Raw genomic sequence first — 17,873 nt, 5'->3', positions numbered from 1 at the left:
CATTGTCCATGAAAATTTCGACATATGTTATCAATAATGAAAATATTTGGACAAATATATCGACATATGTTATCGGCAATAATGAAAATATTTTTCATTGATTAATTATTTTTAGTGATATAAGTGATCATTTTTAAAGAACCGTATTCCAAATCATTCATTTTTCATGAAATAAACAAAACTTGAGTTCGAACGGACACTTTAGAGTTTTTCGAGCATATATGTGCGCGTGTACATGTCAAACCACCTTAATCAACTTGCTTTAAACGGGTGGAAGCCGGAGTGTTAAGGAAACACATCGATCTGGAAAGTCTTTCTTCCACATGCGACACTGGTGAACGCATCGTGCATGTATATATCAATGTAACTATGGCAACTAAGGAAATCACAAAACCATTGCCGATGTAAAGAAAATTTTAACGTATGACAGTGGACGGAATTATCCGGAAAATATTATGTACCGACTCTTTCTAATTGTACTGGTGCATGCTATAAAAGTCAATAGAAAGAAATTTGACGGACTGATTTAAACTCGGGGAAATTTATCTAATTAGTCCTAAATCTATTTGAACATATGCCAATTCAGTATTAAATTTTTTTACGAAATTTCAATGTTGTCCTTATGGCCGGTAATAACTACATCGCCACATAAGTAATTTTTAGTGAAAATTGATCAGAATGACTGCATTAGAATTAACACAAACGTTTAGGACTAAATTGGCAAAATTTAAAAGTTTATGACTAAAGTGATATCCGTATAATTAAATTTGGGACTAATTAGGTAAATTTCTCAAGTTCAACTTAATCACTATATAACACGTGTAGGTTAGGTAAAGGCTCTTTTGGTACCATGACTCTATATATGTTTATACACACACATATATATACATAGACACACACACACACAAATATGCTGGGTGACATTTGGAAAGTTGAAGTAAGGCAACTACACGACATGCATGGCGCCGCAAATGTAAACATTCACAATCAAAAAAGGATTCCATACATTAAATAACATAGATGAATTCCAAATATCAGCAGCACAGATGTTTATTCTTATACAAAATAGTAAGCTAGATTGGATTCATACTGTCCTTCCTTTTAGGGTACGTCCATGGACAATATCCACGAATGATGGATCTTCGTATAGGTCATCCAGAAGAAGAAGAGTCATATATCATAGCAAAAACTGGAAAATGTACTTGATATGGAACTTCCAGCAAGCAGTTCACTTGCGGAACGATTCAGAGCATCCATCCGGGAATGAATCCGTTGGGATGTTGGTCGGCAGCCGAAACATTCAATTCATTCGAGCCTGCAGGATTGTACCTGTCGAATTAGAAAAGTAGATACGTCACAACTTCGAAATGGCACGATCTATTTGGAATTTTTAGTGGGAAAAAAAACCCTTGAAATGTAGTGTCGATCCATGTGTCAAAGATCGAATTACCCGATCTGCAATGTCGGGTTGCCGCCTAAGGGCTGGAAGATCAATCCTTGCGACTGCGTGGGAAGGCGGCTGTATGAAATGTTATTGTGATCCTCAGCTTCCCATCCAAGGCGGAGAGGGATTCTTGTATTGCTCTCTTCCAGCTGATGAACAATATAGTCAGTCCAAGAGCAGATTCAATGACAGCATCAAGGCTTGAAGCTAATATGGGATCTATAGGAAAATGAGCTTCGGCAACACTAACAGATGCGAAGTTCTGTGAATATCATCAATGCAGACTTCTGCCTCTAGCTTGAACTATAAAGTCTCATGAACGTCAATGATTTAATTTCATAAATGTGATATTCGATATTTTCTAGCTGTGATCTAACAGTCTTAAAAAACTAATGCCGTATATATTTGAACGTGTGCAACGCTAACATGTGTGTAGATGAACTTTTGGGAACGATATTACCTTCTTCCTTAATTCTCTGTTAGCTTCAACCAGCATTTGTTCCTGGGTACAGATGAAATGAATCAACAACCTAAATTAAACGTAATTTCATAAAACAAAAAACGTGGTGATAATCACACGAGATACAACACATACCTTGTGCTGAAGATGAGCCAGTTGATCAAACATGAATTGGGTCTGCATTGGATATAACACACGAACGGTCAACAAGATTTTTTTTCTCGTGTAAGTAGTCAGCAAATTACACGTTTGAACGTCGAGTTTTTAGTGCTGTGTTCATCACCTTTGCAGACCGAATTTGCTTCAGAGAATTCTCCAACTGGTGCTCAAGTTGCTCCAGCTCCTTCGAGTTTAGGGGACCCAACTCTTCCCCAAGGAGGTTTCTAATGAACCGAAATTGAGTGTTAGCCCGAAGAGCATTATAACGGTGATGACAATGATCAAGTGTTATCTCATAAATCCAGGTCCGGCTCATGGATCCTGTTACGTCGTCTCCTTTACTCACGACACCAAAATTCATTGAGGAAGTCACGCCAACCGAAACACCAAAACCCTTTTTTTTCATTTCTAGTTTGGGACAGAAATGTTCAAGGATACCGATTCTGTAGTTGATTAATTACCAGCATGAACGTGTGAGTTGATTAACAATTTAAACTGGAGAACTACCTCTGAGATCGTTGGAGGACCTCCACTCTTGATTTTAGCTTCAAATAATCCTGGTAGCTGTTCTGTTTAAGCCAAAAAAGATGGAGCTATAAGAAGAGTCGTATAATATATATTTCAAAGAAGGCGGAAATGATTAAGTTCAATGGCGGTAATTAGTCTAGTGATTAGAGACAGAAACATAATTAATTAGTTAAAAGAAAAGGTGGGGGGGGGGGCGCTATACCTGCATCTCATTGATGGAGCAGTTGGTCTCAAGTGAACCATAGCTGCACTTCTGGTACTTCTCAATTGTTTTCATCATGCTAAGAATGTCCAAGAGACAAATTGGGAAGAGAGACCATAAGATATATGACCCAAAAAGGAATCACAAAAAGTGAAGAAACAATAACATACACACAAATTTTTAAATTAGCTCGAGCATTTAGCAATCTCATTTCCACATATATATTAGTATTGATATAGGTGCATGTAGATGTATAGCCATTGTTAGCCATGTTCAGTAAATTCATTCATATTTACTTTGTAAAACTGCTAATGACAATTTATAAGTGCAAACATTTAGGCGGTTTTGCTCGAGCTACTTCTATTCGAGAACTTGATCTATCATGATTTTTGCAATCAAATGATTAGTTGATCGGGCACATTAGAAAAGGATAAAATTATCCAATCAATCTTAAACCTATTGTATAGATATTAATTGAGTTCAATTTTTTTGAAAATTTTTGCAAATTCAATCTTAAACCTTAGCACATAATTCCAATATAGTCGTTCGGGTCAGTTTTTGCGGAAAATTGCCAATGGCCGTACATAGTTTGGAACTAATGGGGTAATCTTCCCATTAGAAAAGAGATGAGAAACGGTGAGTCTTGCATATGCATAAAACTAACTAGGCAGAATTGGTCAACTAATAAATACGGCCCTTCAGAGAATTCATTATCCCATAAAGTAGCTTTTACAAAGTAGCTGTTGATTTAATGAGAAACTATTAATTAATTTCGAGAGCCAATGAAGGCATAGGTTGCATGATATACATTGTAATAGTCGTATCACTCAATAATATATTTTCACATTATTGTGCATTCATAACTTCATAAACCAATGGACAAATTATGCATGATTGTCGTATAGCTTCTAAAGCTGTCATGTATGCCATTTGCAAACAAGGTCGACTGCTTCAAGTATTAGTGTCATGAATGATAGAGTGGCTCAGACGGTAGGCAAGACATGTGCACTCGAGTTTAAAAAAGAAGAAGAAGATCATATTGATAAAACGTAGATTCTCTTTCTATTATGTATGGTCATCAAATACAAATTACACGTTCTATAAGTTCTGAGCAATGTTGCTAATTTGTTCTTCGCCCGTTAGTATTCATGGGATGTCCCCTTTTGACAACCTTTTTGATTGACTTATCATGGAGTAAATTGTCCAAGTATTTTCTTTATTGATCCCTATTATGTTCTACAAAAAAAAAAAAAAAAAAACATTAGAAACGGAACAATATATATTTATAAGATGGTTAAATCAGCCTATTTTGAAGATAACCCCTCATAAGAATTGGAAGGAAAATACTAGTTCAATGTAACCCTAAGTTGAGGTGTTATGAGTAGAGATGTTGTCCAGGTGTTAAAAGAGTTCGTCGGTTGTAAAACGGATTAAAAGTCATTCCAATGCGCACTCTAAGAAATATAAACAAAAAAGATCAATCTAAATAGAAGGAAAATTTTGCAAGGACGTACATTCCATGATAAACAAATTGACAGAGAAAACTATATTGTTTTTATTTGTTTTAGGGTTTTCAGATATTTGAAAGTTAGCAGCTTTGGAAATAAGTAACAACAGCCTTTTCTCTCTCTCTTTTTTTCTTTTGGAAAATTCCTTTAACTGCAGCACCAAAATTGCAGCAGACTCTCCCTGCAAGACATCACATCTCCGGGGTATCATAACAGTAAATTTCAGTTTTTTGTTTCTGTTTTTTTTATTTTTAATAAGTCCATCAACAACACACTAATTCAGTGTAATTGCTCCTGCCTTCTGTCCTTCAGTTTCCCGGACGGCAGCTTCTTGACTGATGGACATAATTGGGAATCCTCTCTTCAAAATGGAACGGACAAGAAACTTTAAGACAAATCAAAAGGCAAAAAGGGGAACAAACAAGAGGAGAATAAAGAAAAACCATGCTACAAGATTGTTTAGTTCTGTCTGCTTACAACTAAAAATGTTCTTTGCAACGCTCAGAGCTAAACCTAAAACAAGAAACCAGAAACCTAACTCCATGAAGATCGAAGGCAATCTAAAAGAAAAGAAGAACTAAAACTCAAAAGTTCATTATTTTGAAGACTTTTTTGGGGCAAAAATTAACATATGTTGCTGACATGAAACTCGCCAAGTTGCAGCCTAAAAACTCGCCAAGTTGCAGCAAGAAGAGTATTATGTAGTTTATCAAGAAATACCCAGATTCTCAGGAAAATAGGGTTCCGGAAAAAGGAAATGAAAGAACAAAAAAGGGAAGAATAACCCAGAAAGACCCTCAAGATTAACATGAGACCAGGCAGAAACAGAAAAATTTGCAGGATATGACTTAATTCATAAACAGGAAAATAAAGGAGAAACGAGAAAAAAGAAAATCCATCAAGAAAGAACGAAACAAGGAAAGAGAAAGCGAGAGAGAGTGAGAGACAGAATTCACTTACAGTATGGGGGGAAAGAAGAGATGACAAAGTAGATAAGTAAAGTACCTAGAACTGCTGCAGAATTCATAGAGCTTGCCACGGTTGGAGAAAATGATGAGCGCAACCTCAGCATCACAGAGAACAGAGAGCTCATAAGCTTTCTTGAGAAGCCCATTTCTTCTCTTCGCAAATGTTACTTGCCTGTTGATTTTGTTCTCTATCCTCTTCAGCTCTACTTTCCCTCTTCCCATATCTCTGTCTCTCTTTCTCTCTTTCTCTCTTTCTCTCTCTGATCTTTTCTAGTCCTGGTTAAGAGCCGAGCAAACTTTCTTAAGGAGCTCGAGAGCTAGGGTACAAAAAGGAGGTAGAAAAGGGAACAGTTATTATACTCTAATGAAGGAAGGGGAAACCCTGGTAGGTTTGCCGTATATTAACATGTTCCCTTGTCATTAGTCGTGTGCATTGCATCGTTTTAGATGGATGACGTGATGGGTCTACAAGAAAACTCTCAAAATTAGTAATAGGGTTTTCTTTTCATTACATTAGTCTTGATGGTGTTCTTTTCTTTTTCCTTTTTTTACTGTCAGATTAGTCTTGATGAAAAGTGTACGTGGTTTTCTAAGCTATTTCCGGATGCACAAACTATAAAGTCTTATGAATGTCGACTGCATATATGGCTCATCCTAGGTTAATTTGCATAATTACAAATAGGTAGGGTACTTATGTAACCACAATAAATAGAGATTTTCTCGAAATATTTCTCATTACGTGTAATGTAGTAATTGATCGTTAGACTTGGTTTATTGACTGCCCTATTTCAAGTTAGTCATCCTACTTGCTAAACTTTTTTAGCATCTTTAGCATTGCTCCAGACAAAAAATTTGGAGATCACATCTCTATTTAACCTAGAGCACGATGTGGCGTGCGTGTGGGGAAGAGTGAGTTTTCTTATGATTTCTTGTCATGGTATTTTGAAATTAATTAAAGATCAATTTTCTCTCATGAGAATCGGCAAATATCCACAATCTAATTAATATGACAAAGAATAATATAATAAAATCAATAATTAAATTCAAATATTAAACAACGTGACATAGAAATTTTTATCTGAAATTGAACATGATCCACTTACTTATTATATCAATTAATAGTCTAGATGTACTATACCTAGCATTACCTTTTCCCTCTCGGCTTTTAGGCCCCTTTGTAATTGTGAGTCATAAACCTGTCTATACCTTATATTATTTGACAATGTTCACGAGCGCTTTTGTTTCATATATAGTAACAATACATATTATTTCATCGACTTTTGTTTGCAAAGAAAAAGACACGGATTTTCCCTTTTGAGAGGTCCACTGTCAATGTTAAAAAGGACTTATATTCACCATTGGATAATTGACATATGTGTTTGAAATTGATTTGGTAATCGAATTTTCCTACATGTCCATCATCTAATGATGAGTAAGCAAGTTGGTTTTTACATTGATACCAAACTTTATAAAAATTCACATCGTAAACCTAATTTATAACAATAAAGGTGAATATGACAAAATACTAATATGGCTTAAATTGCGTGTTTGGGGATTAGTAGTCATTTTTGCTCGGTAACACTCTTTGACAAACCAGGGTTTCCACCGAATCCTCTTTTCATGTCCATCACGATGGCTTGATATTGAATCTTTCTCTTGTTGTATCAAGCAAATATCTGGCAAAAGAACAAAAGAATATCGACCAAACAAAAAGCTGACCACAAACTCTCGTTTGCATTTGTAGGGTAATCACAGCCAGAGGCTTAGAATTTACGCCAATTTGTCACTTTAATTCTGAAATTTCTTATAATTCAATTATGTCCTAAAACTTAAGTTGTTCTTCACGATAGTTATTTCCGTAGATTTTTCTTGGACGGAAAATCTATATGGCATCTTTGTATATATTCTTTTTTCTTTATCTTTTTTTTATGTGTGGGTGAAATAGCACTAATATGGTGCTAAATTAGGTTAAAAAGACAATAAAAAACAAAAAAAAAAAAAAATCGTAGAAAAGAAAGAGAGTGATAAAGAGCGTGAGGACAGGAAAGGGTGTGCCTTTCTTGTCGGCAAAGGATTGGGGACCCTTGATTGGAGGCCAAGGCAGCCCTCGCGAGCTCCAAGCGGCCCTCACTCAATAGCGGTGAGGACAGCCGTGGCCACGACCAAGCGAGGGCACTTGAGGTCACCGGTGAGGGTTCGCAGCCCTCTTCTTGCACTCATCCTCTTAGGGGATCACCTCCCCCGTTTCTAAGAACTTTGCCTTTATTTCATCAAAATTTGCAGTTTGATACAAAACCACATCATTTTGTGTTAAACTGCATTCTTGTGATGAACGAAGTTGTTCCGAACCTTAACAAGGTCGTTTATTAAACGACGGCCATGTGGAAGAATAATAAAAAGCCAGTTGAGATTTTTTTGTCAATTGGAAGCTGACAAAAGAACTAATTCGAAAGACAACAAATTTAGGACTTTCTCTCTCATTATTTCTTTCTTCCATAACATGGAGAATCAAAAAAAGAAAAAAAAAATCACCTAATTAATTTCAACAATTACGCACAAATTGCTTGTTCAACATGCATTGTGTGAGACTTCAGCCGCAGCATAGTCGAAAAATTATTTTGAGTAGGCATGACGTAATCCCAATGTCGGATTTGTCGCCTTCAAATTAGACCCTTAATTACCATATGGGTGGTTGGCTGAGTTAGTTAAGGTACTCCTAAGTGGTTTGGAGAATTTCCCAATCACTTCTCGATCTCAGAAAAATCCTTGTTCATCCATGGCCTAAATTCAGCTTGTTTCAAGTATAATGATCACTTCTGTTTTACTCCAGCTCACATCTGCTGAACAAATGGTTCATTCGAAATAAATAATAGTTATGGTTCAAAAATCGAATATTCTCACTACAAATATAAAACTCACATAATAACGACTAAGAGATGGCCATATTACTAGTCGCCTAAATAGCACTAATACTAACACGTGACCCGATACGACATGACATGACACGCTAATACATTATTTGTTAAAAAATAAATAATTCCAATACATTGAGACACGTTGTATATTAAATGTATATTTTTATATATACATGATAAATTATCATTTTATAATTATTTTAATCAAATTAATTTGATTTAAATTCAAAAATAAATAATAATAAAATAGTATATGATAAATTTACACTAAAAACATTAATCCATCATTTGTTAATATGATTCATTATTTCAATTTGAAAAATTCAACTCCATTCTAATAATCCATAAAATTGGAGGAAGAAAACAAGCAATCCATATTTTAGACTCGCGTTTTAGAGACTATTGAAAGAGGAGATAAAAAAAGAAAATTTTGGGAAGTGAATTGTGTGTGTCTCCAAAAGTGAGAACCGAAATAGAAGAGAAACTTAGGTTTTTCTTCTTTTCCCCTTCATTATCTTTTGCACATTTACATTTTGACTTTTCATTTATTAAAAAAATTTATAATTGACCCCATGTTAGAATTCAAAACTGACGTGTCAGAATTTTAGACTCGAGTGTCGGAAAGTGTTAATAGAGTTAATCATGTGTTGCATTTTTGACATGTGTTAACTGAATTTCGAAAAGTATTGAATAGTGTCGGAAAGTATGGAATACTTGTTGGAGTGTCTAACATGCTCTTAGAAAATATCGGTGCTTAAGAGCTAGTTGCCTCCCAATCTTGTTATCCATAAAAATAAAAATAAAAATAAAAAGTCCTTAATTATAAGCTTGGTTTGTTTGTCCTTGTCATGATAATTCATATTGATTTGACCGAAGACACAGATTACTCGGCAATGCCCACTGGACTTCAACGGTAACCTTAGAAAGTGACCTGGGTAGGGGGAACACGTGTCGACTTGAGGAGAGAAGTATCTAGGCTGCTGTACTTTTTATTTATTTATTTCTAATTCTTGGAAAATCGAAACGCCAATAGCATCTTTTCTCTAGCTGTTTTTCCCTTTCGTTGGAGCCGCCAGGGTGTACTCAGTAAATCGAACTATTAAGGGATGTGATAAAAGGTAAATCATAATAAGCAAACGATTTATATCTGACAATCAATAAAAGTTTAGGAAGGAAAAACATCGATGAAATGAAATATTTTACTGTTATGTCCAATAAACTAATATTATAAATCAATCTTTATGTATTCAATATTGTTGTTCGTAAAAAAGATGAGTACATTCGAAAGCGAACTAGCATGTTGACTTGTGCAACATGAGAAGATTACTTAATCTTTTAGATATCTTTGAACTAGAATTACACAAATAAAAGCAGGTATTTTATTTTAGCAAGAGAATAATATTCATTCTAGTAAAGGACTTTTATCTTCTACTAATTTCCACAAGAATACTCAAATAATGTATTTATGTGTGCATTTTTTCACGCTCCTCTTAGTACTCCATGCATAGAAAGAAAAAAAAAATTACACAAGTGAATATAATACGAAATGTAGTCCCTTGCAACATCGTTCGTGTACAGTCTTTTGCAATGGGAATTTCATTTCCCCAAAACCCTTTAGGTTAAAAGCTTTTATAGTTCCCCAACACTCATTTCCAAAGCCAAACCAAATGCGGAAGTGCCATGTGGACATTTGTTAAGAGATTATTAAGGAAACCTACAGTTTTCAATACACTAATTGCTTTCACATTATTCACAATTAGTGCCTTCTTTGAAAATTGGATTATTGCAATTAAAATACATTTAATAAGTGCCTAGAGAGTACTCATTAACAGCACCGCCCTTTACAATATAAGTCCAAATAAATCTCTCTCCTATTTGCATTTACAATCATTAACTCCCTTATTTAATTGGTGAAGTCGAATGTTATGCCTTCTTAGGGCAGCATTCTCGTAAGTAGGCATAAATGGGGGTGGCATTGATCTAATTCTTCCACTTGCCTAATTAGGTTGCTTTTAGCGTTCAATATCGTTTTCTTAATTGCCTATGAAACAAGGTGCTAGTCTTTCTTCTCCTAGAGTGGGGAGAGAATTTTTATCTTGTTTAATTAAGAAAATTAATCAGCCCAGATGCTGCACACTAAAAAAGAAAAATATCACAACTTGATAGATCGATGTTCATCAGCGGTTCAATTATCAAACAATCTTAAACTTATTGTATGAATGTCTATTGATAGACAACCACGTCAGTAATTTCCAGCAAAATTGACCGAAATGATTATATCATAATATCGTGCAAAGATTTAGCACCATGCTTAGGACTGGTTGGGTAAATTTCCCTTTGATATCGTATGCCGGTTTTGAAATCTCAATTAAAAAACTCTATTTTCAGAGATGTCTGTTGAAATCAAATCACATTTACAATCGAGACGTATAATGTACATTAAAAAATACTACACTCGATCTTTCTTCTCTGTTATGCCTTTGTTTCTTCTTGTTGAGGACATGAGGTGAGTTTGTTACAGTGTTCTTAGATCTATTTAGTTCTCCGTGCAAGGCATGTGCAACAACATCTCATCTCATAGATAGTACATCACTAAAATTGACTTTATTTTGGATGACTATGTAGGTTAGGAGTGTATAAGTTATTAGCAAGTCAAATTATTGCTAAGTTACCACTCTTTTTTTGTGAAATTCAGTAATATTGATAAAGGATTTATTAAGGAATGCTTCGGGACACTTATTAATCATATCTATTTATTAAAGAAATATTTGTATTTGTGATGTATTTATTGTGCAAACATGAAAAAAAAAATAGCGCTTTGGAATTGACAAAAAAAAATTATTCGAACATTTAACAAGTATCTCCTAAGCATTTATTAATAAAATCTCATCGATGATCCAAGAAAAAAAACCGGAAAGATGGTTGCCATTTATGGCACTTCATTTTCCCAAAAGGCCCACGCCGACGGACTATATAGTTAGACTTAAATGATTGTTTGGCCATTAATTGTCGATTCCAATAATCGGAGCTTTCGAAAAAAACTCAAAATTTGTGCAAACTTTTCAAATAAGGGCCATCCTTTAATGCTTACTTGTGATATTTCTCAAAAAGACTTGACCTTATTGTTCCCCATTGTGTAATTTCTTTACCAATCTTTATAGGAGATAGGTTTGTTTACTTGTTAAACACCTCGATAGAAAAATGTTATCATTTCCTATGTAATACGTCTTTGTGTTATGTTCAACTAGCATTTGAAAAAAAAAATTTAAAAAAAAAATCTATATTAAGTGAGATTGACGAGTGTCCAGAGACACTAGACGACAATCCTAGCAAATGTGGAAAAAAAAATACTCTTACTTAGGGTTTGGTAAATGGAGTGTGCAAAATCTTCCAAATAAGTTTTGAAGATTGACATTGACTAATCATAAGTAAAGTATGAATGGGGTTAATAAATTATTCTCTCCCACGATCAAAATATAGTCGTGGTCGTATTTGTTTAAGTAGAAAGATCAACAATTTAGAAAATGGTTTTTTTTAGAATGATTACTTATATTGCTTAATGATATTAATTGATGAAAAGTGCTTTCATCTTCACGAAAACATTTATGCAGAGATTATTGATGATAATAAAAATAATTTTTCATTGACTAATCTCTTTAAATGATACAAACAATTATTTCAATAAAATTATTGATTTTTCGTGGAATATGCACACCTAAAATATCTACATGTGGGGTGATGAACAAAATTTTGCCCTCTAAAAAATTTGTCAACGTCACTGTTACGGTTTTGCCCCTGCACATCATGATGTAAAAGGTCTACTAGATTGGACAAGGAGTTACATTTATTTTGAAAGGCTATTTATCATCGATGCATATGGAGGGTAAGTGTGTACTGGCTATAAGGGTCAAATTGGAGAGATGAATTTTCTTGACATTGATCGATGTAACTCGTGGATTTTGAAATTTAATTTGGTACTATTTATCCTACCCTACTATAGGAATTAATTATAAGGCAACTTCCTTATGCACTAAATTCTGCAAGAATTTGCATCTTAAATAGTCAAGCCGGTCATTTAGAGCGCGTTTGGTAACATTTCTGTTTAAAAATTATTTTAGGGAACATAAATAGAAAAAAGTGTTTACATTCGGGGGAACAATTTTTTAACAAAAAAACGACTTTGGTAAACTTGTTCCGGGAATAAAAAATAAACAGAAACACGTTTGGTAAATTGTATAATTTTTTTTTTATTTCTTTTATTTTTTAATATTTTTCTATTTTCTTATTTATTTTCTTATTTTTTTTTTCTTTTTTCTTTTTCTTTTTTCTTTTTTCTTCTTTTGGCCATGGCCGGCGACCGGCCATGAGGGCCGGCGGCCTCGCCCCCACGGCGAGGCTCGCGCGGCCTCGACGGCCGAGCAAGCTCGGCCTCGCCGGGCGAGATCGAGGCTCGCCCTCGGCCTCGGGCTTGCGGATTTGGGCGAGCTCGCCCAGCCAAAGAGCTTCGCCAAGGGCGGTGACGCCCGGCGAGTACGCGGCCCCGACAAGACGGGCCCCACGGCCCCTGGCCTCCAGAGCAGCGGAGGCCGGCGACCGGCCAAAGAAAAAGAAAGAAAAATAAGAAGAAAAGTGTTTCAAAATTTGTTTCAGAAACAAGAAACATTTTTTTTTTTTTGTTTCTTATTTACATTCCGGATGTGTTTTTGGGAAAAAAAACAATTTTGAAACAAAAACGCACCAAAACGCGTTTCTATTCCTTTTTGTTCCAAGAACAAAAAACAGAAAAGTTGTTTAAAAACAAAAAAAAAAAAGAAACGAAAACAAACGCCCCCTTATTTAACACGAATGCCTTTTGATATCACTACTAACTCATCAAGAAACTCTAACGCAGCCGAAGGCATGCACGATCTGACAATTCATTGTATTGGCAAATTAATGAGGAGACATATCTCAATGCAGAGGAATTCAATAATAGATTTTCAATTATTTAAAAAACTCTCATTTTCTCTTATCACATAGAGACATGGATAATTATCCAAAAATTCCTAAACCTACTATAAGGAGGCCAAGAAAATCATGAACTTTTTTATTATGTCAATTTAATCAAACATTTTCACGATTTGTCAATTCAAAGCTAAACATTTCAATTGTGCCAATATAGTCATAAATCTTTTAATGATTTATTAATTTAGTCATAAACATTTCGACGATTTGTCAATGTAGTCTTTTCAATCAAATATCCAAATAATATGTAGGTTTAACAATAAATTTGCACAATTAAAAGGTTTAGAACAAAATTGACAAATCGTTAAAATATTTAGGACTAAATTGGTATGATTAAAAAGTTTACGACTAAATTAGTTACCATAAAATAGGTTCAGGAATTTTAGAACAATTATCCTTTGAAAGATATGTCATTTGAAAGCGTAGTTATAGGGGTAAGGCTTTCATGATAGAAGAAATTAGATCATACATTGCAACACCTAATATCACTTACGTTCATTAAAATGTTTGATTGCACTAAAAAAAAAATGGTTTGCAAAAATTAACTTATAAATTGACGTAACGGCGGAGTATGTTCAAGCAAACTAGTCATTAGATTACAGTCGCTCGTGAATGAAATTTGTAAATCAGTTTTAAATATTCTTAATTAATCTTTCTGCCATATAATTTAGATGAAATGGAAAACGACAAAAGCGAGTGCAATGACCTGTCGTCGCCTTGGGCTCTGGCGGGCGTGGATGGCGCCAGGGGACTTTTTAATCTAACCCCAGGAGGCATCCATCTCAGACCAGACTCTCAGTTGTCAAACAGAGACGCTGGTACAAAGTCACAGTCGCCAGCGACGTGTCGACGGGCGAGTGGCTGAGCAGGACGCATCTGCTCGGGAAGTGTGCAGGTGAATTTGAAGTGGGAGCGGGACTGGTGAATACCCTCTTCTTTTTTAACCTTTAGTCATTTACGGCTCCTTGGTTACAGGGAAAAACACTCCGTGAACCGACACGTGTCGGGGTTGGAGGAAGCGCATGGACCGGCAGTAAAAATGCCTGCACCTGCACCCCCTGGTGATCGGTTGCAACGTGTCGGTGTATTCCGCGAACATTGTACTTTCGCTGGACCTGCATATACAGCGAAAGTACAGAAATACCAAAAAATTGGATTAATTACCCAGTTGCCTCAGATCCATCGTACGAATATTACTACGATCATAGAACACTACCACCTTAAACTATTGTGAAAATTCCAAAATAGTCATTTCAACTTTTATTATCACCGAAAATAATTAATATGGCGTGTGAATATCATTGATTGTTCTACCCAACACATTGACTTGGAAACCTTTACTTGGAACGACATCCCATGTGTTAGGAAAGGGCGTAAGAAGTCCAATAACTTTACAGAGAAGATTATTAAAAGACCGCCCGGATCCACACTCATCAAAATATTTAGTTTGACCTATTTTTATTCAAAAGCTTAAGTATGTAAGTTATGGGCTCTTGCTTAAAAAAAAAATTACGGACCAATTAAGATTAATGCAACACTCAACAAGTATCATCAACTATCAACTAAAGATTGCATCACCTATGGTCTTTATCTTGCTCATCAGACCAACCATGATGGAAATTTCCACTTGAACAAGCTTTGATTATAAGATTTCAATTTTAATATATTCACCAAACATCAAAACGGAATGGGGCCCACTAATTTACCATTAGCTCTAAGTCCAATACCTTCACCAAAAAAATCACTAAAAGGGAGCCTAAGTCGAGCAAGCTAATGTATATAGTTGGACCTATATTCACACAAAAACTTAAGATTATGAGTTATGAATCAACTAGAATATATTAATTGCCCTTCAAAACTCTGATTCTCCAATTTGAGACTTCTAACGTCAACTCAGCAATTTCCAGCAACAATTGGCTAGGATGACTAAATTATAATTTTACATAAAGATTGAAAATTATATTGACAAAATTGAAAAATTTATGAATGAATTAGCATTCACATAATAAATTTCGTACTTTTTTTAATAATATTTTCAAAATAACAGCAAAAAATAAAATAAAATAAAATAAATTAGACCCATGTACTGTATGCACTACGGTATGATTCCAAAATTTTACATTTTCTAGACATCAATATCTACAATTGCTCATTTTTATTCTCTATGTTGACCGATTATCAAGTGATTTATACTTTATAACATTATTATTAACCGTGGAAGATAAAGAACTATAGGATCTAGATGTGAAATACGTTAGCTACATGTACCCCAAACTTTTATTTTTTTGTCATACAAAAACATAAATTTTCCCATTGCAAGACAAATGCCTAACTTTTTTATGTTACAAAAACTCAAACTTGTATATGTGTGATATATATATCCTTTATTTTAATTCCATCTATGGTATATTTATTACATTGGTATAAGTTTTGGTTTTTTTTACTACACAAAGAAAAAGTTAAGGATATTTGTGTCACGGCAAGTTTATTTTTGAATTTTTTGTGATGTTAACCCCAATCCCAAATACAACTATTAATTAGCCGCTGAAAATATAATACGAACATTACTGCATGTCATGGAGGGAGAAAACTAGGGTTTTGAAGGCACGCCAGCAAAATTAATAGAATCGAAATGATTTTTTTTTTTTTTTTTTTTGCTTGGGATAACAAATCACTTGCTCTATTTTGAATGTCGACAAATTATCTTTTTATATCTTTTTGTTTCACGAAAAACAAACGATTTTAATTATGTTTTTTTTCTAAAAATAATGATATATATTACTTATAAAATGAACAAAGGACCAAAAAATATTTTATTACCCACGAAAATGTTTAAATATAAATTATTATTGGTAATGAAAATGAAATTAATTATTTCGTGTGACACAAACAATCATTTAAAAAAAAATATTTTTCAAATAATTTATTTCTCACGAAATAAATGAAACCTATAAATCTACGAGAGTTAAGGAAGTCCGCACAAAGATATATTAAAAAATGAAATTTGAGCATTGAATATCGACTACAACTAACTACACAACGGGGTAATAAATGGGGACAATGGTATGGCCGAAAAGAAAATGGCAACAATGGGGCTAAAGTAGACGTTCTCGTAGCCAGAGTTTATCTTCCGCAAATAATACAATGACTACACGTCTAAACACCATAAATCACAGACACATACATATACATATACATATACATATATATATATATATATATATATATATATATATATATATTTCTAGAAGAGAGAGATATCTTGTTAACAATTATCTAATTAAGGAAAATTTGCCATTTTTAATCCATTAATTTTCTCAACTTATGCATACTTATACATGTAACATTTACTCAGACTGCCTTATCCATCCTTAATTTGAGGGTTGAAACCATCCACCGTCTCACTAACCATAAAGTCAAAGGAATATAAAAACCACTCTAATAGCAAAGGATGCAAAAATTTATAGAGGGAATTGTAATAAAGAAATTGAAAAAAGAATCTCCATATTTGGGTTCGTTTTTATGAACAAATTACTTCCGACAATTGTGTGGTTTAAGGGCATCCCCGATTTTTCCTAGTCGACCGTTTTTCCCTAGAATCAACGTAATTTCTCTACTTTTGATTCTAGGGTAATCCCGATTTTATCTTAATTTATGGAGGCCCATTTCTACTTTTGTTCTTGTGTTTAGAAAAGAAAAAGAAAGAGAGAAGATGTACTCTAGATTGGAGGTGTCATGCTGAGGGCGATCGAGTTGATGGAACGTGTGTGGTTCTTGAGCTTGGGACGATAAGAAGCCTCCCGGGATTCAAGTGCCATGGACAACACTCCTTGTCCTCCCCAATTTTGGAAGCTGTCCTATTCATCTTTTCCCAAGCTCGACCCTCTTTTGCCCGCCATTAGGGCAAAAGCGGAAAGGGCGATTTTAGATTTTTGGGCACGATGACCCGTATCATCATTATCCTCGCCGCGGAATTTGGGTCGACTTCGGTCGCTTTAGCCGACAATAGCTCAATCATCAATCGATGGGGGCATCAGCACTTAGAAAACGTTGGTGTGCTGTCGGTGGGGAGGAACTTATCCTTCCATTTTCTAAATTGCTGATGACTATGAAACCGTAAATGTCTAATCGGTGATGGGTGCCCCAGCACGACGCACGTAGCAGATGCATTTGGGGAATTCACTTTCCTTCATTCGTCTTTTCATTGGTCTCTCTCTTAGGGTTTTTCACCTACCAAAGGACTCTCATATCTTCTTGAAGTCGTATTGTATCGTTTATGGGTGTGCGCATTGTGATTTGAGAAAACGACCTTGATAAGATTAGTCTTGCGTTGTATGACACCAAAGTAGTGCATCCGTGACACGTACATATCAGTCGACCATGTAAGGATTATGGTCCAATCAAAGACAAGCCATTCAAGTTGGGATAAGACAGTTCATTAGGATGACCCAAACATGAAACATCACACTTCTCGAGACTCAAGATGCCAATCACATGGAATGAGGTATTATCTACTTCTACATAGAATAATAAGAGACAAAACGTCCCTCTTTCACGAAATATTTGATCCAATTAAAAAAAAAAAAACCAATTTGTTATAGAATTGTCCCATTCCATCACAAACTTAAAGATCAAGTCTTTCTTCACAATTCACCCGGCATAAATAAATAAATAAAACAACAACA

General features: G+C 34.7%; 1 protein-coding gene across 1 annotated transcript; it reads right to left on the bottom strand.

The window, feature by feature from the left end:
* Positions 1-988: 988 nt before the first annotated feature.
* On the bottom strand, positions 989-5,510 carry EGM3 (developmental protein SEPALLATA 1-like). The gene is given in 10 exon segments (NM_001302713.1): positions 989-1,329; positions 1,451-1,593; positions 1,905-1,946; positions 2,040-2,081; positions 2,188-2,273; positions 2,275-2,282; positions 2,285-2,287; positions 2,571-2,632; positions 2,794-2,872; positions 5,307-5,510. Coding segments are annotated over 10 exon segments (735 nt in total). The 5' UTR covers positions 5,492-5,510; the 3' UTR covers positions 989-1,244.
* Between the last annotated feature and the right edge of the window lie 12,363 nt (positions 5,511-17,873).

This window comes from Eucalyptus grandis, chromosome 11 (genome assembly GCF_016545825.1).
Source record: "Eucalyptus grandis isolate ANBG69807.140 chromosome 11, ASM1654582v1, whole genome shotgun sequence".
Classification (NCBI taxonomy): domain Eukaryota; kingdom Viridiplantae; phylum Streptophyta; class Magnoliopsida; order Myrtales; family Myrtaceae; genus Eucalyptus; species Eucalyptus grandis.
The sequence above is the reverse complement of the archived record's forward strand: the minus strand, read 5'-3'. Positions and strand labels throughout refer to the sequence as shown.